We start from the raw sequence: 21,574 nt of genomic DNA on the forward strand, positions 1-21,574 counted from the left end.
TCTAATGCATCAAATATACCTCGATTATTTTCAGTATTTCCTTAAATATAACATCAAATTAGAGTTTCTTATAGATTATGAATCTTGATAATGTATCAGTGTTTTTAAATAAGGTTATAGGACTTTTAGATAACTTTTTGAGAGTAGTATTTATAAACTTGTAATTAGTTGCATGTGGATTTTATTTATTTCTTTAACATACAGCATTTCCCACAGTTTCACTAATCTATAACTTATTTTTTAATTTATACAAGTTAATTCTGATTTTGTTTGGGTTTCAGTGTGTCTTTTTTAATAGCTGACATTAGCATAAAATCTTCACTTTTTTGTAAACCTAAGCCATCCATTTTTATAAAAACTATTCGTTTATCAGTATTAAATAAAAGATGTTAATCTATTTCTCTGCAGGTAACAGAATGGTGATTACTAATCTACATGCCTTACCAGGATAATGACTGCTATGTTCACCTCTTGAAGAGACCAGAGTGTAGAGCAGGGGTGGTCATACCACAGTACTGTGGCTATGTTCAGTTCCAGCTATAGTCCCTGAAGCAAGCATTTAGAAAAAGTTATTAGGAATTATATTCATATACACCACATCTTTGGGAGGATCTAGCACAATGAATTAAGCATAGTAGGCATTCCATAAGTGTTTGTGAAATAAATGACCTAAAATTACATTAAAACATTGGTTATTAAAATGTCACTTCTGTTCTATGTAATTTTAAGTTTTGGTGAATGTTGATCCCTTCTGAAGTTGAGATTTTACCATTGATGAGGTTGGCCACCCTTGCAATAATAGCACTTCAGTGCATGTGGTTTTTACAAACGGAAACTAGATATACAGCTAGAAATCCAGAATTTTGTTACTATGAGAGGAATTCCTTTAAATAACTTTTTGAGAGGTAATTCCCCCTTTAGTTTTTTTTTTTTAAGTACGGGTGATAGATAGAAATTTATCAATTATATTTGGTATCTGAATCCTATATTTAAGTGCTTCCTACCAGAGTCTTTTTTAAAAGTTCCTTTTAACATCCTTTTAGTAAACTCAAAAAGGAATTTCCTCAATCTGAAAGGCTAAAATTAATGGACTTAATAATGAAAGAGTAAAAACCCTTCCCCCTAAGATCAAAAATGCCTCCTGTTGCCACTTCTATTTAGCATTGCACATAGGGTTTTGTTCATTGTTGTTCAGTTGCTACTGTGTCCGACTCTGACCCCATGATCTGCAGAACGCTAGCCTCCTCTCCTCTGTCCTCCACTTTCTCCCCCAGTTTGTTCAAGTTCATGTCCGTTGAGTCAGTGATGCTATCTAACTATTTCATCCTCTCCTTTTGCCTTCAATCTTTCAAAAAGGGTTTAGCCAGGGCAGTTAGGCAGGAAGAAATAAGACATCCAATGGGAAAGGAAGAAGTAAAATGTATTCTTAGATGACTGATGTCACAGAAAACCCTGAAGAATCCACACACAAAGAGCTAATGACTTCAAGTTTGCAAGGCATAGGATTAATATACAAATATATAGTTGTATTTCTATACAGCAGGAGTGAAATTAAGAAAATTACATTTATGGTGGTGTTTAGTCACTAAATTGTGTTCAACTCTTGCCACCCCATGGACTGTAACCCGTCAGGCTCCTCAGTCAATAGGATTTCCCAGGCAAGCATACTGCAGTGTAGTGGGCTGTCATTTCCTTCTCCAGGAGATCTTCCCAACACAGGGATTGAAGTCTGCTGCTTGGTTGACAGGTTCTTTACCACTGAGCCACCACCTAGTAAGAATAGGTAACCTTTTTTTTTCTTTTTTTTGCTGTAACTTCTGGCTTCTGGGATTTTAGTTCCCCAATCAGGGATTGAACACATGCCCTTGGCAGTTACAGCACAGAGTCCTAACCACTGACCACCAGGGAATTCCCAAGGACAGATACCTTCTACTGACCAAAGGAATAGAATTGAGAGTCTAGAAATAAACCTTTAAGTTTACTATCAATTGATTTTCAATAGGGGCTTCCCTCATAGCTCAGTTGGTAAAGAATCTGCCTGCAATGCAGGAGACCCCAGTTCTATTCTTGGGTCAGGAAAATCTGATGGAGAAGGGATAGGCTACCCACTCCAGTATTCTTGGAGTTCCCTTGTGGCTTAGCCAGTAAAGAATCCACCTCCAATTTGATCCCTGGGTTGGGAAGATCTGATGGAGAAGGGATAGGGTACCCACTCCAGTATTCTGGCCTGGAGAATTTCATGGGGTCACAAAGAGTCGGACAAGACTGAGCAAGTCTTATATTCCTAGGTGGCACTAGTGGTAAAGTATCCACCTGCCAATGCAGGAGACATAGGAGACTCAGGTTCTATCTCTGGTTTCCGAAGATCCCCTGGAGGAGGGCATGGCAACCCACTCCAGTATTCTTGCTGGGGAATACCATGGACAGAGGTGCCTGGTGCGCTATAGTCCATAGCATCACAAACAATTAGACATGACTGAAGTCATTTAGCACATACTTAGGCACAATTTTCAACAAGGGTCCCAAAACCAATGTAGGAAAGAATCTTGTAAAAATGGCTCTGGGACAGCTGGGCATATACGGGTGTAAATCGTGGTGACTGAGCTAGTTTCTTCGATATAACACCAAAGACCAAGAAACAAAAACATGATTTAGATTTCATCAAAACTTTGGTTCAAAGGTTACTTTGGAAAAGTGAAAAGACTCCACAGGATGGGAAAAAATATCTGCTAATCTTGAGTATATTCAGAATTCAACAAAAAAACCCCAATGTAAGAATGGTAAAGAATCCAATTAGACCTTTCTCCAAAGAAATAAATGGCCAGTTATCTTAGGAAATGCTTAACATCTCTAGTCATTCAGTTCAGTTCAGTCACTCAGTCGTGTCCAACTTTTGCGACCCCATGCACAGCAGCACGGTAGGTTTCCCTGTCCATCACCGACTCCTGGAGCCTGCTCAAGCTCATGTCCATTGAGTTGGTGATGCCTTCTATCCATCTCATCCTCTATTGTCTCCTCCTGCCTTCCCAGCATCAGGGTCTTTTCCAATGAGTCAGTTCTTCGCATCAGGTGGCCAAAGTATTGGAGTTTCAGCTTCAGCATCAGTCCTTCCAGTGAATATTCAGGACTGTTTTCCTTTAGGAGGGACTGCTTGGATCTCCGAGCAGTCCAAGGGACCCTCGAGTCTCTTCCAACACCACAGTTCAAAAGCATCAATTCTTCAGCCTCAGCTTTATAGTCCAACTCTCAAGTCCGTACGTGACTACTGGAAAAACCATAGCTTTGACTAGATGAACGTTTGTCGGCAAAATGATGTCTTTGCTTTTTAATATATGCTAGTCATTAGGGAAATGCAGATCAGAATTCATGATACAGTATTCCTTATCTACTAGCCTGTTTAATCAAAAAGGTACACAATCACAAGTATTGGTGAGGAAGAAGAGAAATCGTACCCCTGTACAGTGTTGGTACAATATAAAATACTTATCTGTTGTAGAAAAGTTTGATGGTTCCTTAAAAGGTTGAAAAGTGTCACCTAACAACTCCACTCCCGTGTGTGTGTGTGTGTATCCACACATGTATATATAAAATCTGAGAGAAATTAAGCCTGTCCACACAAGAACTTGGTGTTGGTGCACAGTTGTTTATACTAGCATTATAGCCAAGAGCAGGAAACAATCCAAATAGCCACTGGTGAGTGGATAAACAAAAGGTGAGATATCCGTACAATCAGATATTTGACAGTGAAAAGGAATGATGTGCAATTACACACTGCAGTGTGGATGAGCTTTGAAAACGAGTCAGACATGAGTCCATATATATGAAATGTCAAGAACGAGCAGATCAGTGGATTAGTGGTCACTGGGACGGGTGGGGAGAGAGGATGGAATGGAGTGAGTATAATGGGCGTAGGTTTTCTCTTGGGCATGATTAAAGTGTTTTCCATTAGGTACTGGTGATGGTTGAACAGTCTGGTGAATATACTAAAAACTACTGAAGTGCATGCATACTTTAAAATGGTTGAGTTTTCTGGTATACGAGAATCTCAATTTTCAGTTTTAAGTTTCAAGTTTGAAGTTCTCTAAAAAGTAATACTCAATGTTTATTCATTAAGTATAAAGTAAGAGCTAGCTATCCCCATATATAGGGAAAACTGTCTTAGAGATTGTATTCTGCCAATATTTAGTTATTTGAGCTAGGTGCTCTTTTTTTTTTTTTTCTTTAATCACATCACCCCATCAAACAGCCCTAGCTAGCGCCACACTTTGGCAGGGTGGATAGCAGGAGGAAGAATTCTTTAAAAAATTTTTTTCCTGTAAATGCTGCATCTTTGTTATATATTTCAGTGTAATACAGCATTAGAAATTTAAGACTGAGCCATCTTTTTTTCCGTCTCCTCCCAAAATTACAGCACCTAGTGCTTTTCTATAAAATGGTATCAGTCTTACCATTTGGAGACAAACGCTTCACCTTAAAAAAAAAAACTCACCTTGACTTGAGTATGTCTTTTCAGAAAAATAAAAATCATTTTAAAAACAATGGTTTCATTTCTAGACTATTCTTTACTGCTGAAGTACTACCTACTTACTATGTATATTAGTGAAACTTGGTTTTCCTTTTGTCTGGAATGTTATATTTTAGATTTAAGCAAATGTAATTAGAAGCCAAAAATGACTGCTAGAATCTTACGGAGGAAGCCGGTTTGAAAGGAACACCTGGAATCTTCAAGGGCTTTAATTGATAAAATTTTGTAAATAGAGTTCATTTTCTCTTAGCTTTCCATTAAAATAAACCAAACACATTTTGAAGCTCAGTTATCAGGTGCTATTTTCAAAGATGTAGCAAATGAATGGTCTTCTCTGGTGGCTCAGCAGTAGTGAATCTGCCAGCCAACACAGGAGGTGCAGGTTCCATCAATGGGTAGGGAAGATCCCCTGGAGAAGGTAATGGCCAACCACTCCAGGAATCTTGCCTGGGAAATCCCATGGACAGAGGAGCCTGGCAGAATAGAGTCCTGAGATAGCAAAAGTTGGACACAATTTAGCGACTCATTCAACAACGAATGAATGAATTGGGTTGACAAGTGGTCCATGGGTAGAGTTAGTAAAATTGAAAACTGCACATACTGGAGTTATCAATAACTGGAGTCCTGCAATTAGCCACTAACAAAACATTACCACTTTTATCAGCACTATGCTTAAGTCAGCATACATACTGAGAACTATATCTGAGATTGGAAAGGAGTGTTTTAAGTAACATATACTTCTAAAAGTATATTCTGATAAAGCGCTGATTAATGTTTTCAGTGTAGAAGCTGAGTGAGATTAACTGAATGAGTTTATACTGCAGACCAAGGATTCTGGGTCCATGAGCCCTATGAAACTGCGATGCCTTTAGTATATTTTTCATAGCTTTCATTTGAATCTCAAAGGAGTTTTCAAAGTGCTTAGAAACCACTGCTGTTGAGCATTAAAGTGAGACTTGGAGAGAGAGGCAACATCAAGCATTTGAATAATACCTCTGATAGGCACTGTGCTACCTTCTACGTTTTCATGTATCTTCCCAATCAACACTTGTGAAGTTTGTTTTTTATTTATTTGCTCTGGGTCTTAGCTGTAGCATGTGAGATCTAGTTCCCTGGTGGGAGATCGAACCCAGGCCCCCTGCATTGGGAGCACAGGGTCTTAACCAGTGGACCACCAGGAAAGTACCTGAAGTAAGTTTTTATTTTACAAATGGGGCAAGAGTTTCTAAGACAAGTGACACATCTAACAGCCACAGCTTCCAATGAAGAGCAAATGACTAGCTTGTTTTTAAATTCTTTAGCATTTTAAGAAAAAAAAACAAAAATTCTTCAGTTTGAAAATGAAAGTCGTTCAGTTGTGTCGTTCTCTTTGCCACCCCATGGTCTATACAGTCTGTGGAATTTTCCAGGCCAGAATACTGGAGAATACCAGAAAACTGGTAGCCTTTCCCTTCTCCAGGGGATCTTTCCAACCCAGGAATGAAACCCTGTCTCCCGCATTGCAAGCAGATTCTCCACCCACTGAGCCACCAGAGAAGCCCAGTGTAAGAATTGTAGATTTTTTTCAATGTTTTTAAAATTCTACAAATTTAGGGGGAAAATGTATTAATAAACCTATTACAGAAATAATTTCGTAACTCAAAGTCACCTTATCCTAGACATAGTTACTTTTAAGAGTTGAATGCATTGATTTTTTTGCTGAACCACCAGATTTATGGGATCTTCATTTCCCCACCTAGCCCTCAGCAATGAAAGCATGGAGTCCTAACCACTGCACTGCCAGGGCATTCCTTCCACATTTCTTCTATACACAGAAGAGTAGTTACATCAGTGTGCAAATACGCCCAAATCAACCAATTCTCCAGACAATTCTGAGTTAAATGTTTTTAAAAACATAATAGTAACAGTTTACCTGCCTCTTGAGAAATACGCAGGTCAGGAAGCAACAGTTAGAACTGGACATGGAATAAGACTGGTTCCAAATAGGAAAATAGGAAAAGGAGTATGTCAAGGCTGCATATTGTCACCCTGCTTATTTAACTTATATGCAGAATAGATCATGAGAAACGCTGGGCTGGAAGAAGCACAAGCTGGAATCAAGATTGCCAGGAGAAATCTCAATAACCTCAGATATGCAGATGACACCACCCTTATGGAAGAAAGTGAAGAGGAACTAAAAAGCCTCTTGATGAAAATGAAAGAAGAGAGTGAAAAAGTTGGCTTAAAGCTCAACATTCAGAAAACTAAGATCATGGCATCTGTCCCATCACTTCACAGGAAATAGATGGGGAAACAGCGTCAGACTGTTTTTTTGGGCTCCAAGGTCACTGCAGATGGTGACTGCAGCCATGAAATTAAAAGACGCTTACTCCTTGGAAGGAAAGTTATGACCCACCTAGATAGCATATTGAAAAGCAGAGACATTACTTTGCCAACAAAGGCCCATCTAGTCAAGGCTATGGTTTTTCCAGTGGTCATGTATGGATGTGAGAGTTGGACTGTCAAGAAAGCTGAGCACCGAAGAATTGATGCTTTTGAACTGTGTTGTTGGAGAAGACTCTTGAAAGTCCCTTGGACTGCAAGGAGATCCAACCAGTCCATCCTAAAGGAGATCAGTCCTGGTGTTTGGAAGGACTGATGCTGAAGCTGAAACTCCAATACTTTGGCCACCTCATGCGAAGAGTTGAAAGTGTGAAAGTTGCTCAGTCGTGTCCAACTCTTTGCGATCCCATGGACTATACAGTCCATAGAATTCTCCAGGCCAGAATACTGGAGTGGATAGCCTTTCTCTTCTCCAGGGGATCTTCCAAACACAGGGATCAAACCCAGGTCTCCCGCACTGCAGTTGGATCTGTTACCAGCTGAGCCACAAGGGGAGTGTTGACTTATTGAAAAAGACCCTGATGCTGGGAGGGATCGGGGGCAGGAGAAGGGGACGACAGAGAATGAGATGGTTGGATGGCATCACCGACTCAATGGACATTAGTTTGGGTAAACTCCAGGAGTTGGTGATGGACAGGGAGGACTGGCATGCTGCGATTCATGGGGTTGCAGAGTCAGACACGAATAAGCAACTGAACTGAACTGAGAATTGTTAGCCTGTTTAGAAAACTGAAAAAGTTCAGCTTTGTGGAAAAGCCTGGACTAACAATGATTGGCAGTTAAATGTTTTCAAGCCATTAATTTGTTAAGATGTAATAAGATGAGGAATAGGAGGTAATTCAGGGAAAATCTGGATTATGGGTGGCCCTAAATATTACGACATTTGAACTCTGTTCTGTAGTCAGTGGTAAACACTGTAACACAAAGTTCTATTATCTGTGACAATATCATTAGTGTATCTTTGTGAATTAAAGTAGAATTATAGCATCCTATTCACCATTATCATTCAATGTTTACAACCACTTAGTAGGTCCCAAGGATAGAAAGATGTCCTGTAACCAAGATCCACAATTACAGGGTGATTTTTAACTTCCTTTTTGAGATTCTGTATTACAATGTTTTAACAAACACACTAAAGGTTAATGACTTAGTAATAAATGACTAAATTCCATAAAAATATTGATTCTTTTAATAACATTTCTGATTACAAAATATAGATGTAACATCTGGAAGGTACATAAGTATAAATTAGAACACTTGTCATCTGAACCCTCTACTCTGTGAAAAAAGGAGTCTATCCATCGAGAACAAGACTATTTGGAATGAACCATTCCTCCAGTTTCAAGCAACTTAATCCAACCTTATGTGTCCCATTTTTTATTCTTATAAGGGAATAAAAGTAACTAAACTTCTAAAGATCATATATTCAAACGACACTCAGAAGTCTCTTCCTTCCAATGGCGTTTGGGCACCAATTAGGCAGCTATACCTTCGTTAGGGTCTTGTGCGCCCCTCACTCCCTACCAAAAACAAGGTAACGCTAAAATCTCACACTAGACTCAAGTGTAAATAAAAACATTGTAATTATCCTAAGGACAGTCTATAATCACCTGAAAGACACTAAATCAAACATTATCCAGCTTTCTCCAATTTTTGTAAGCATTACACAAATCTCCAGTTACAGCGGGACCATCCTCTTCATTCTTCATAACTCAAATCTACACTTGGAACGCCCGATTTAACAAATCTTGAGTCTACACACGTTATCTCATCTTTATTCAGCTTCGTTGCCAAAACACAGAAATATATACTGAATACTCCTCAAATGAGACTTGTATTTCCAATAGCTTTAAAAAGTTTGGGTTAAGAGCTACGAGAAACGTTACCTAAACTTCACAACTAACTTGTATCCAATCTTAATAGGTACAGGGAGACTCACTCAATGCTTTCCCCACCCTTTTTGACATTAATTCGCGACACACACAAGAGGGAAAGTAAAAAAGAAGTTAGCGACACCATTAGAGAGGACTTCAAAATATGAACTTAAGCAACGTGAAAACGCAAAGCATCCGCAATGTCTCCCAGCGGAGTCCAAGACCACCGCCTCGTTGTCGAGTTTCGCCTGAGCTTCCGCTGAAGCAGGAGGTTCATCCTCCTACCAATGATGATACCCCGGCGACTGGAAAAGCAAAGGTAGTCTTGGCAGCCAGTGACAAGGATACGGCAGCTCTCAAAAACCAGAACCTCCATCCAAGAGCAAAGGCCTCAGCTGGCACCAAGAGCCCCCAGGGAACTGTGAGCCGTCGCATCCCGTCTCACCCCACCCTACCGACGGGGCAACACTCAGCAATCGCTAGGCAAAGCGCAACCGATCTCCAGAACGCGCTCCAGCAAGCCCACAGGGAGAGCCAAAGCCACCTCCTAGCCCCTGTGGGGAAAATGGCGCCTGTGAACTCTTCTCCCTCCCGGCTAATCACAAGGACCAGCCTCCCTCCCTCGCCACAAAATGGCGCCTCCTGCTGGGGCCCCAGAATAGGCATAATTCACTTGTCAGAGAGGCGTTGTCGCGCTGGGATGAGCGGTTCTGTCAACCAGTCAGAAGCAGGAACTTTGGTTCCTCACTTTGGGTAAGCCACTCAGTCGCTGGCTGTAAGGCCAGGCGAGGCTGACGTCAGGTAAGGGGGCGTGGATAAGGCCGTCTTCTTTCGCGTCGCCTAAATTTGAGCCAATGGCAAGCAGGAAGCGTCTAGTGAGCGACGTAATGACAGTCCAATGGAGGCTGGGGGCGGGCCTCAGAGCTACTATGCGGGTTGCGGGGCTTGGGGGCCGGGCGGCTGTTTCCTGTCCTGGTGCATGGTGGTCGGACGAAGGAATTGTTGGAAAATTTTCTCGGAGGTTCGTATATAAATGTGTTTTTACCCAGTGTGCATTATTCTCCGCCCGGCCGCCGCCCTCAGCGCGGCGGCGCGGGCCCGCTTGGGCCCGGGCTCTGGCTCCGGCTGGTCAGCCTCCACCTCAGGCCTTGCCGATCCTACGGCCGGTCGCGGTAGTTGCGTCTGGGCAGAAGCGGAGTTTATTAATAACCCGCGGCCGCCACTCTGGGGCGGCGGAGCTTTTCTCTCTGAGGACGCAAACCACCCCCCCTCCCCCCAGTCTCGTCGCGTAGCGCCCCGCCTGTTCCCCTCAGGGGACCGCCGAGGGGAGGGAGTGAAAGAGGGGAGGGTGGAGCCCTCGGGAGCCTGGCGGCGCTTCTCGGCTTGACCTCCGCGCGGAGCGAGTCCCCAGGCGCCGCCGCGGCGAAGCTTCTCGGGCTGAGACGCTGGGCCCTGGTCAGCACCAGGCCCAGGCTAGGGCGCCGGCGGCAGAACTGGCTGAGAGCCCGATTGGGTTCCCGCCTGCAGATCGCCCCCAATATTTCCTCCCGCTCAGACCATGCACACATTTCTTGTTTCCCTCACTTGGAAAAAAAAAAATTGGGGTCATTGAGCCTAATATCGAATATTGGAAATTACTGATTTTATCATTCTGTTTTCTCGATTTTGGTGAAAAGAGTGAACGAATCCTTTCGTTGCTTTGTAACATTTATTGTGGAACGTCCATCAATATTCTCTCCCCTTTTGCTCTTTTTTAACAGTGTTTACTCATTAAAGAAGTTAAAAGTGATAAAATGATTGCCAAACTGATGATAAGTTTAAGATCAGTTTAAGCTTTTGAAAGTTGTCTAGTCAGCTGGTATAGTCTAGTGAAGATGTGAAAAATTGTAATTTCGAGGTTGTCGCCTTTGTCCTGAATTTTACTAGAAGCTGTAAGCGTCCAGTAGTTTTGCTGTAGTTAACAAAAATCTGTGCAATATTTAATATTTTCCCTTGCTGATGGCGTAGTTTCAGTTCGTTATTGTTTAATAAGAGACTAGGTAATGAAATCATCCAAAAGTTTCGGTGAGATAGTAACGAATTTTACCCAAGTGTATTTTGATTACTTTGGAAATTATTTAGTGTACAAATACTTTGCCTATTTTTTCCATAGCCACCTTTTAGTTTTTAAAAATAACAGCTTAATTGGCAGAATATACAGACCTTTACAATTCACCCCGTTAAAGTATGTAATTAGGTAGGTTTAATGTTTCACAGAGTTGTGCAACCATTACCAAAATTTTAAAACGTTCATCACCCCCCAAGAAACTCGGTACCCGCCAGGTTTCTCCCGATTTCCCCATAACACACCTCCTTCACCAACCACTAATCTACAAGTTTTGTCTGTTCCCAGAGTTTCATAAAAATGGAATCACACAGTATGTGCTTCTTTCACTTAGCATGTTTGCAAAGTTCATTCATGTTAGAGCATGTATGAGTACTTCATTTCTTTTTATTGCCAAATATTTCATTGTGGGGACATAACACCTTTTATTTATCCGTTAATCTGTTGATGTGGACTTTCAGGTTGCTTCTATCTTGACTATTATGCATAATGCTGCTATAACAATCACATATATTTATTATTTATCTATTCATTTGGCTCCTCTGGGTCTTAGTTATGGCATGTGGAATCTTTTAGTTACATCATGGACATGTGGAATTGATTTCTCTGACCAGGGATCTAACCAGGGCCCCCATCATTGTGGGTGTGGAGTCTTAGCCAGTGGACCACCCGGAAGTCCCCTCTACTGTTAGTTTAGTTGTTATTAAATATTTATAATGTAGTTACAGTTTGTGATTACATGAGGAGAACTTTCTGACTCCTGATGTTCTTACCATTACTTAATTTTGAAGTTCTTATATAGTTTTTGTTTTTATATATGTGTTAGTTATTTGGCTGCCCTGGGCTTTAGTTTCAACATGTGGGATCTAGTTTCCTCATTAGGAATCAAACCCAGGGCCCCTGCATTGGGAACTCAGAGTCAGCCTCTCTACCACTAGCGCAGCCCTTGTTTTTATTTTTAATTTGAGATTTTACCCAGTTCTTAGTCTTTTTGCGCTTGGCTTTATTTCAGGACATAGTGATTATTTAGAGTTGAGTTGTTTGTGTCATTGCTGATCTCTATGCTTAATTTGCATTTTAAGGATAGCTTTAAGAGAGTGTATTGTGCTATCAAAATGATTTTGTTTTTAAGATGGCTCTATACTGAAAATCTCCCTCCCTCTCACAGAAGTAAAAAATCTTCATAGTTTCCGATAAATTTAATCCTATTTTAAAACTGTGTCACCGTGGGAACTCTGTACTCTGTGGAAATAACTTATCCATTAATGTGTAGACACAGGCCTTTAACTCCAAACTACATTTTTTTTTGTACTTAAAATACCACTTTATGGAAATTCCCCGGTGGTCCAGTGATTAGAACTTGGTACTTTCACTGCGGGAGGCCTGAGTTCAATTCTTGGTTCGGGGAACTAAGATTCCACATGTGGCACCTCTGCCAAAATAAGTAAATACATATTTTTTAAAGTCAATTATTTAAAATCACCTTTAGAAATTATTTTTTGTCTTCTTTTTCAGGGAAAAAACTTTCACAAGGATAAGGAAATTTTTTCTCCTTTTTAGAATTGAACTGTAGTTGATTTATATTATACTTGTTCAGGGTGTATAACAGTGATTCAGCATTTTTATAGACTGAAAATTTTTATTTTTAGCTTAAAAAAATTTTTTAATGGAGAAACCTTGAAAACATTATTTAGTTTAAGTGAAAGAAGACAGTCATGAAAGACCATATGCTATGATTCCATTTATATGAAGTGTCCAGAATAAGCAAATCTGTAGAAATAGAAAGTAGATAGGGGTTACCTATGGGTTTGGGAAGGGGGAGATAGGCTTTTCTTTTGCTGGTGATAAAAATATTCTGAATTCAGGTTGTGATAATATTTGTACACTCTAAATATACTTAAGTCATTGACTTGTATACCTTAAATGGATAAATTTTATGGTATGTGAATTGTATCTCAGTAAAGGTATTTTCAAAAAGGAAAATTATGAACAAGAGGAAAGTTTCTCTTGAATAACACATCTCTGAAAATTTTTCTTGTTTTTTTCCTCCTCTGGCAATATCACTTGATGGAAATTCCCTAGCAGGCCAGTGGTTAGGACTTAATTCTTTCACTGCCTGGGAGCCTGAGTTCAGTCCCTGGTCAGGGAACTAAGATCCTGCATGTAGTAGGTGAAAATAGTGAATAAGACAGAGACATTTAGCTTCTCATTTAGCTTTAAACTGCTGATAAGCAGCTTAGTCACTCAGTCATGTCCAAATCTTTGGGACCCTCATGGACTGTAACCCGCCAGGCTCCTCTGTCAGTGGGGATTCTCCAAGCAAGAATACTGGGGTGCTTTGCTAGGCCCAGGGATCGAACCCAGGTCTCCCACGTTGCAAGTGGATTCTTTACTCTCTGAGCCACCAGGGAGGCTCATTAATAGCAAACACACATGTAATGCCATGTGCTGTTACAAGCGATTTTTATTTGCAGTACCTCTGTGAAGTACCTGCCTTTTACAGATAGGGAAACTGTGGCACAGTGTGCTTAAGTAACTTGCCCAAGGTCACATAGATAATATGTGGTCAATGAGAGTTTGAAGCAGGCTGGCTCAGGAGTCCTTATTCTTAAGTATAATGCTATATACCATGTCTTGTAAGTATTCCTTCCTAGGTATAACCCATATTTTCTAATCTATCAATAGGAGAATCCTCCTTAGATATTATTGTATGTTTTAATAGCTGGTTGCTATAAATACGGGCTTCTCTGGTGGTGGCTCAGTGGTGAAGAATCCGCCTGCTGTGCAGAAAACCCCGGTATGGTCTCTGGGTCGGGAAGATCCCCTGGAGGAGAGCATAGATGGCAACCCACTCCAGTATTCTTGCCTGGAGAATCCCATAGACAGAGAAGCCTGGCAGGCAGCAGTCCATAGGGTCACAGAGAGTCAAACATGACTGAAGCGACTGAGCACGCATGCACATGCTCTAAATACACTGCTGCTGCTCTGGAGAAAACCAGGTAATTAAAGTGTACTGTGGTAAGTGTTATAAGGGTATGGACAGAGTGTCTTGGGAGATACAGGTGAAGCATTCAGACCCAGTTTGGGGAGTTGAGATAAAACTTTCTCGTGGAATCTAAAGAATTTAGCCAAGTAAAGAGAGAAGGCGGAGAAGGCAATGGCAACCCACTCCAGTGCTCTTGCCTGGAAAATCCCATGGACGGCGGAGTCTGGTAGGCTGCAGTCCATGGGGTCGCTAGGAGTCGGACACGACTGAGCAACTTCCCTTTCACTTTTCACTTTCATGCATTGGAGAAGGAAATGGCAACCCACTCCAGTGTTCTTGCCTGGAGAATCCCAGGGACAGGGGAGCCTGGCGGGTTTCTGTCTGTGGGGTTGCACAGAGTCAGACACAACTGAAGTGACTTAGCAGCAGCAGCAGCGAAGAGAGAAGGAAGAGTATTTTAGAGGGAATGAATGGCAGTGTTCAGAGCCCAGATACAAGAGACATCTTGGGCCAGAATGGCTCATGTAAAAATTGTTGAGTCAGATGGTTAGAAGGTGATTTTACCATTTATGTTGTGAAGTTAAGGACATCATTTAACCTGAGTTTCACTTTCTTCATCTGCAAAATTGTGATTAAATGATACTTAATTCATAGGATTACTAGAATGATTAAATGAATTAGTAGTAATGCCTGGCACATAATATTTTGGAAGGATAAGTTGTCATTATTAAATGTTTAAATTATTAATATATTAATATTATTAAATGATACTAGTATCATTGACTACTAGAATTTTAATCAGTGTTGCTGGAATATAGAATGTGAGATTGTGCTAGAATAAGACTGGAGGATAGAGTGACCAACTTGTCTTGATTTGCTGAAAGTAAAAGTGTTAGTTTTTCAGTCATGCCAGTTTGTGGGTGGTTTTACTGGGTTTAGAACCATGGAGAAAAATAGTTACCTTAGAAAGGAGCAAAATGAGAACAAAGTAAGATATGCCTGTATATACACACATAAGCACATTTTAGAGACTGAGTTCACACCAGTACCTCCAATTCCAGCTCATTCCACAGAGCTCTTTCTTTTCTTCCCTTATTCCATATTTGCATTTCCCTTCTTCCTTAATGAGAGCTCTGGCTTCCAACAGCATTTACACATTTATTCAATGCTCAGTCTTTTATTATGTCTAAAATAGTTTCCAAGTTGTTTTGCCTTTGAAAGAGTTAGTTGCTCAGTTAGTCTGATTCTTGTGACCCCATGGACTGTAGCCCGAAGGCTACTCTGTCCCTGAAAGTCTCCAGGCAAGAATACTGGAGTGAGTAGCCATTCCCTTCTCCAGGGGATCTTCCCAACCCAAGGATGGAACCTGGGTCTCCTGCATTGCAGGCAGATTCTTTACTGTCTGAGTTACCAGAGAAGCCCTTGCCCAAGACCATTCCAATTTGTTTTTCTTTTTAATTATTTATTCTTTTATATTTATATATATATATTTGGAGAAGGGAATGGCACCCCACTCCAGTACTCTTGCCTGGAAAATCCCATGGACAGAGGAGCCTGGTAGGCTGCAGTCCATGGGGTCACGAAGAGTCGGATACAACTGAGCGACTTCACTCTGACTTTTCACTTTCATGCATTGGAGAAGGAAATGGCAACCCACTCCAGTATTCTTGCCTAGAGAATCCCAGGGATGGGGGAGCCTGGTGGGCTGCCATCTATGGGGTCGCACAGAGTCGGACACGACTGAAGCGACTTAGCAGCATATATATATATATATATATATATATATATATATTTTTTTTTTTTTTTTTTTTCTATTGAGGTGTAGTTGACTTACAGTGTTGCAGGTGCACAGCAAGGTGATTCAGTTATACAAATATATGTGTATTATTTTTGAAATTATTTTCCACCATAGGGTATTACATGATATTGACTATGGTTCCCTATGGTATGCATTAAACCTTTGTTGCATATCTATTTTTTAATTAGAAATCTAGTATTCTATTCATAAGTCAAACAAGTGGAATAAAAATATCATAATTTTTTTAGTTAGGCAAAAATGCATACATTTAAATATATATATAAAGTATACATATTTATATATATGTATACAAAAGCTTTTCTACTACACTTGATAAAGACTTGAGAAACAACATCAAGAAAAAGGAGATGGAGAACATAAACTAAATGAAATGGGAACACTGAATATGAAATATAAAAAGTGAAACAAACTAGATAAAAGTCCATCATGTAGTCCAGTTTTTAAACACGACTGCTCATTAGAAACATGGAGCTATGGAGGTAAAAGCAATACCTGAGCATTTGTATTTTTCAAAAAATTTCAAGATAATTCTGATATGTATCTGGATTTTAAAAAGTGATTACAGATTTTTCTGTTAGATCCTAGTTTTGGTAATATGGTAAGTGGAAGTGCATATATGCACATGTTTTCATCCACCCAGCCAGTCTATGTATTTTGGCTGGCTCATTTAATCCATTTACATTTAAGGTTATATTATGATCCTGTTACTGTTTTCTTAATTATTTGGGGTTTATTTTCTGTAGGTCTTTTCCTTCATTTGTGTTTCCTGCCTAGAGAAGTTCCTTTAGCATTTTTTGGATAGCTGATTTGGTGCTGCTGAATTCTCTTAACTTTTGCTTGTCTGGAAACTTTTGATTTCTCTATCAAATGTGAAGGAGAGTCTTTCTGGGTAGAGTATTCTTGGTTGTAGGTTCTTCCCATTCATCACTTTAAATATATCATGCCATTCCCTTCTGGCTAGTAGAGTTTCTGTTGAGAAATCAGCTGATAGCCTGGTGGGAATTCCCTTGTATGTTATTTGTTGGTTTTCCTTTGTTGTTTTTCATATTTTATCTCTGTTGTTAATTTTTGTCAGTTAATTACTGTGTGTCTCTGTGTGTTCCTCCTTGGATTTATCCTTCCTGGGATACTTTGTGCTTCTGGACTTGGTTGACTATTTCCTTTCCCATGTTTGGAAAGTTTTCAGCTATTACCTCTTCAGATATTTTCTCAGGTCCTTTCTGTATCTCTTCTCCTGCTGCTGCTGCTGCTAAGTTGCTTCAGTTGTGTCCAACTCTGTGCGACCCCATAGATGGCAGCCCACCAGGCTCTCCCGTCCCTGGGAGTGGGTTGCCATGTCCTTCCCCAGTGCATGAAAGTGAAAAGTGAAAGCGAAGTTGCCCAGTCGTGTCCGACTCTTAGTGACCCCGTGGACTGCAGCCTGGTTACCAGGTTCCTCCATCCATGGGATTTTCCAGGCAAGAGTACTGGAGTGGGGTGCCATTGCCTTCTCCGAGAATACTAGAGTGGGTTGCCATTCCCTTCTCCAGGAGATTTTCCTGACCCAGGGATTGAACCCGGGTCTGCTGCATTGTAGGCAGATGCTTTACTGTCTGAACCACCAGGGAAGTCTTCTCCTTCTGGGACCCCTGTAATGCAAATATTGGTGTATTGAGTGTTGGTGTGTTTAATGTTGTCCCAGAGGTCTCTTAGGCTGTCTTCATTTCTTTTCATTCTTTTTTCTGTATTCTGTTCTGCGGCAGTGATTTCCACTGTTCTGTCGTCCAGTTCATTTACCTGTTCTTCTGCCTCAGTTATTCTGCTGTTGAGTCTTTCTAGTGTATTATTCATCTCTGTTGGTTTATTCTTTAGTTCTTCTAGATCTTTGGTAAACATTTCTTGAATCTTCTCAATCTTTGCCTCCATTCTTTTCCCAATATCCTGGATCATCTTCACTATCATTATTCTGAATTCTTTTTCTGGAAGGTGCCTGTCTCCCCCTCATTTAGTTGTTCTTCTGAGATTTTTTCTTGTCCCTTCATCTGGGATATAACTTTCTGCTTTTGCATCATGATTAATTTTCTGTAATAATGGTTTTTGTTATATCTGCTGCAAGACCGTGCTGCTTCTTTCTCCTTCTGTTTGCCCTCTGATGGATGAGGCTAAGAGGTTTATGTCAGCTTCTTGGTGAATGGGAAAAACTCGGTCTTGCTCTGGTGGACAGGGCCTTGCTCAGGTGGATAGGGCCTTGCTCAGTAAAGCTTTAATCAAATTATCTGCTGATGGGTGGGGTTGCACTCTCTCCCTGATAGTTGTTTGGCCTGAGGCGATCCAGCCCTGGGGTTTGTGGGCTCTGTGGTAGACTTAATGCTGAACTTCAAGAGGCTTTATGCCAAGGGGGACCTTCCAGTGCCTCCATTCCTGTGGCGAGCCCCTGCCGATCCACACTTCCACAGGAGGCCCTCCAACGCTAGCAGGTAGTTTTGGTTCAGTCTCCTATGTGGTCACTGCTCCTCTCCTCTGGGTCTTGGTGCATGCAAAATTTTGTTTGTGCCTCCCAAGCTTGGAGTCTCTGTTTCTCTCAGTCTTCTGGAAGGCCTATAATCAAATCCTGCTGGCCCTCAAGGCCAGATTCCCTGGAGATTTCCAGTCCCTTTGTTAGATCCCCAGGCTGGGAAACCTGATGTGGGGTTCGGAACCTTCACAACAGTGGGAGAACTTCTTTGGTATTACTTGTCTCCAGTCTGTGGATCACCCACCTGGTGGGTATGGGATTTGATTTTATCGTGATTATGCCCCTCCTACCATATCACTGTGGCTTCTTTGTCTTTGGATATGGAGTATCTTTTTGGTGGTTTCCAGCGTCCTCCTGTTCATGGTTGTTCAACAGCTGGTAGCAGTCTTGGTGCTCTCCAAGGAGAGATGAGCACACGCCTACTACTCCACTGTCTTGAATTGGAAACTATCCCAATTTTAAAACAAATTCCCCCCAGAGAAATAAAACAGAAATGAAAGTTCCATGACCTGGGAAGCTTGTCAGTGTTGGGCAAACCAGGATGATTGTATTAGAGAAGTTAGTAGAACCCCAGTCATGGTATTTGGACTTTATGGGTAAGTGGGAAAGTTTTGAAGGTTTTTATGACAAAGAAATGCTCTGATTGGATTTGAAAGCACTTGGACTGTGCTGTGGAGATCAGGTTGGAGGAGGGTAAAAGTGGATTTTGGGAGGCTGATGTAATAACCCAAGTGGTTATGGTCTCCTGAATTAAGACCGCCTAATAAGAGAAGTGAATGCATTTGACAGATATTTAGAAGGTAAAGTGATCATTTTTCATGACCAATTGGAGATTAAGGGGGATTGGACTACTGGGTAAGTGATTCGTTTATCATTGAGGTAGAACATCAAAAGTAGAATTTTATGGCATACAGTTTTGAGATGGAGGTGGCTGTGGACCATGAATGTCATCAAGGCCAATACGCAGCTAGATAAATAGATCAGGAGCCATTAAGAGGAAAGACATGATAGTTTTAAAAAGCTTATAAATTCTAGAGATCTTTGAAACCATGGGAATGAATATGATATTCCAAGAGGAAAAGTGCATAAAATGAAAAAACAAGTGAGGATGCAAATTTTCACGTTCTCAACATTTAGGAATACATTGGAGAAATGGAAAAGGATTGGCTAGGAAGTTGGAGGAAACCAGGAGCATGTAGATATCATAGATGCCAAAGCAAGAGAATATTCTAAGAAAGAGATAAAGGTCAGTGGTATCAAAGACAAAAGTATCCATCACACTTTTTTAATGTTTAACTATCAATATTATAATGGCTGGTCATTTAAAAAAACTTCTTGAAAATTTGGGGTACAATCATCTATGTTCAATTTGAAGAGTTTTGGCAATTGTATACGTCCAGATGATCATCACTCAAAAGATAATAGGACATATCCATCACCATAGAAAATTCCCTTGTTCCCCTTTCCAATCAGTCCCCTAACCTTGCAATCACATTTTATTCTAACACTGTAGATTAATTTTGGTGTTCTGGGAAGTTGTATTAATGGAATAATACAATATGTATTGCTCTGTGTCATCTTACTTCCCTCAGCATAATAATTTTGAGATTCCTCACTGTTATTGTTATACACTGTTATGTATGTGTATATAGTTTGTGATGCCAAAGAATGCTCAAACTACCGTACAATTGCACTCATCTCTCATGCTAGTAAAGTAATGCTCAAAATTCTCCAAGCCAGGCTTCAGCAATATGTGAACCGTGAACTTCCAGATGTTCAAGCTGGTTTTAGAAAAGGCAGAGGAACCAGAGATCAAATTGCCAACATCTGCTGGATCATCAAAAAAGCAAAAGAGTTCCAGAAAAACATCTATTTCTGCTTTATTGACTATGCCAAAGCCTTTGACTGTGTGGATCACAATAAACTGTGGAAAATTCTTCAAGAGATGAGAATACCAGACCACCTGACCTGCCTTTTGAGAAACGTGTATGCAGATCAGGAAGCAACAGTTAGAACTGGACATGGAACAACAGACTGGTTCCAAATAGGAAAAGGAGTACGTCAAGGCTGTATATTGTCACCCTGTTTATTTAACTTATATGCAGAGTACATCATGAGAAACGCTGGACTGGAAGAAACACAAGCTGGAATCAAGACTGCTGGGAGAAATATCAATAACCTCAGATATGCAGATGACACCACCCTTATGGCAGAAAGTGAAGAGGAGCTAAAAAGCCTCTTGATGAAAGTGAAAGAGGAGAGTGAAAAAGTTGGCTTAAAGCTTAACATTCAGAACCTAAGATCATGGCATCTGGTCCCATCACTTCATGGGAAATAGATGGAGAAACAGTGTCAGACTTTATTTTTGGGGGCTCCAAGGTCACTGCAGATGGTGATTGCAGCCATGAAATTAAAAGATGCTTACTCCTTGGAATGAAAGTTATGATCAAACTAGATAGCATATTCAAAAGCAGACATTACTTTGCCAACAAAGGTCCGTCTAGTCAAGGCTATGGTTTTTCCAGTGGTCATGTATGGATATGAGAGTTGGACTGTGAAGAAAGCTGAGCTCCGAAAAATTGATGCGTTTGAACTGTGGTGTTGGAGAAGACTCTTGAGAGTCCCTTGGACTGCAAGGAGATCCAACCAGTCCATCCTAAAGGAGATCAGCCCTGGTGTTCATTGGAAGGACTGATGCTGAAGCTGAAACTCCAATACTTCGGCCACCTCATGCGAAGAGTTGACTCATTAGAAAAGACCCTCATGCTGGGAGGGATTGTGGGCAGGAGAAGAAGGGGACGAGAGAGGATGAGATGGCTGGAAGGCATCACTGACTCAATGGACATGAGTTTGGGTAAACTCCAACCAAACTCCAGGAGTTGGTGATGGACAGGGAGGCCTGGCATGCTGTGATTCATGGGGTCGCAAAGAGTCTGACAGGACTGAGTGACTGAACTGAACTGATAGTTTGTTTCTCTTTATTGCTAGGTAATAATCTATTGTATGAATTTATCACTACTTTGTTTTTAATCCTTTCTTTTATTTGAGTTCATTCTAGCTTGGAACTATTATGAATAAAGCTGCTATGGACATTCTTGTATAAATCTCTTTGTGGATGGATGAATATTTTCATTTCTGATTCATGCCTAGGAATGGCCATTGAACTTCATATTAAAATGGAGATCAGTGACCAACCAGAGAGTTTCTGTTCTTAAGGACCGAAATTAGATGGATGGCAATGGGAAATCAGGAGGCATTGTTAGTAACAACTGTTAAGGAAATCTAGCTGTGATAGGAAAGAGATAACAAGTAGCTGAGTCAGAGGTGAGTTTTTTTGTTTTGTTTTGTTTTTGTTGTGTTTTTTAAGTTATTGTTGGGAAGAAACTGGGG

At 40.7% G+C, this 21,574-nt stretch overlaps 1 protein-coding gene across 4 annotated transcripts in view; it reads left to right on the forward strand.

Moving 5' to 3' along the window:
* The window catches only part of ZNF143 (zinc finger protein 143), a 60,593-nt gene continuing 48,709 nt past the window's right edge, over positions 9,691 to 21,574 (forward strand). For 2 of the 4 annotated variants that reach the window (XM_005689707.3, XM_005689706.3), the window contains exon 1: positions 9,691 to 9,802. Coding sequence is in view for 2 of the 4 variants with exons in the window: in XM_005689704.3 (XP_005689761.1) it covers positions 9,761 to 9,802 (42 nt within the window). In the remaining 2 variants the exon portion in view is untranslated. The remainder of the gene's footprint in view (positions 9,803 to 21,574) is intronic. The other 2 variants (XM_005689704.3, XM_005689705.3) reach the window with 1 other exon arrangement.

Source organism: Capra hircus, chromosome 15 (assembly GCF_001704415.2).
Source record: "Capra hircus breed San Clemente chromosome 15, ASM170441v1, whole genome shotgun sequence".
NCBI classification, from domain to species: Eukaryota; Metazoa; Chordata; class Mammalia; order Artiodactyla; family Bovidae; genus Capra; species Capra hircus.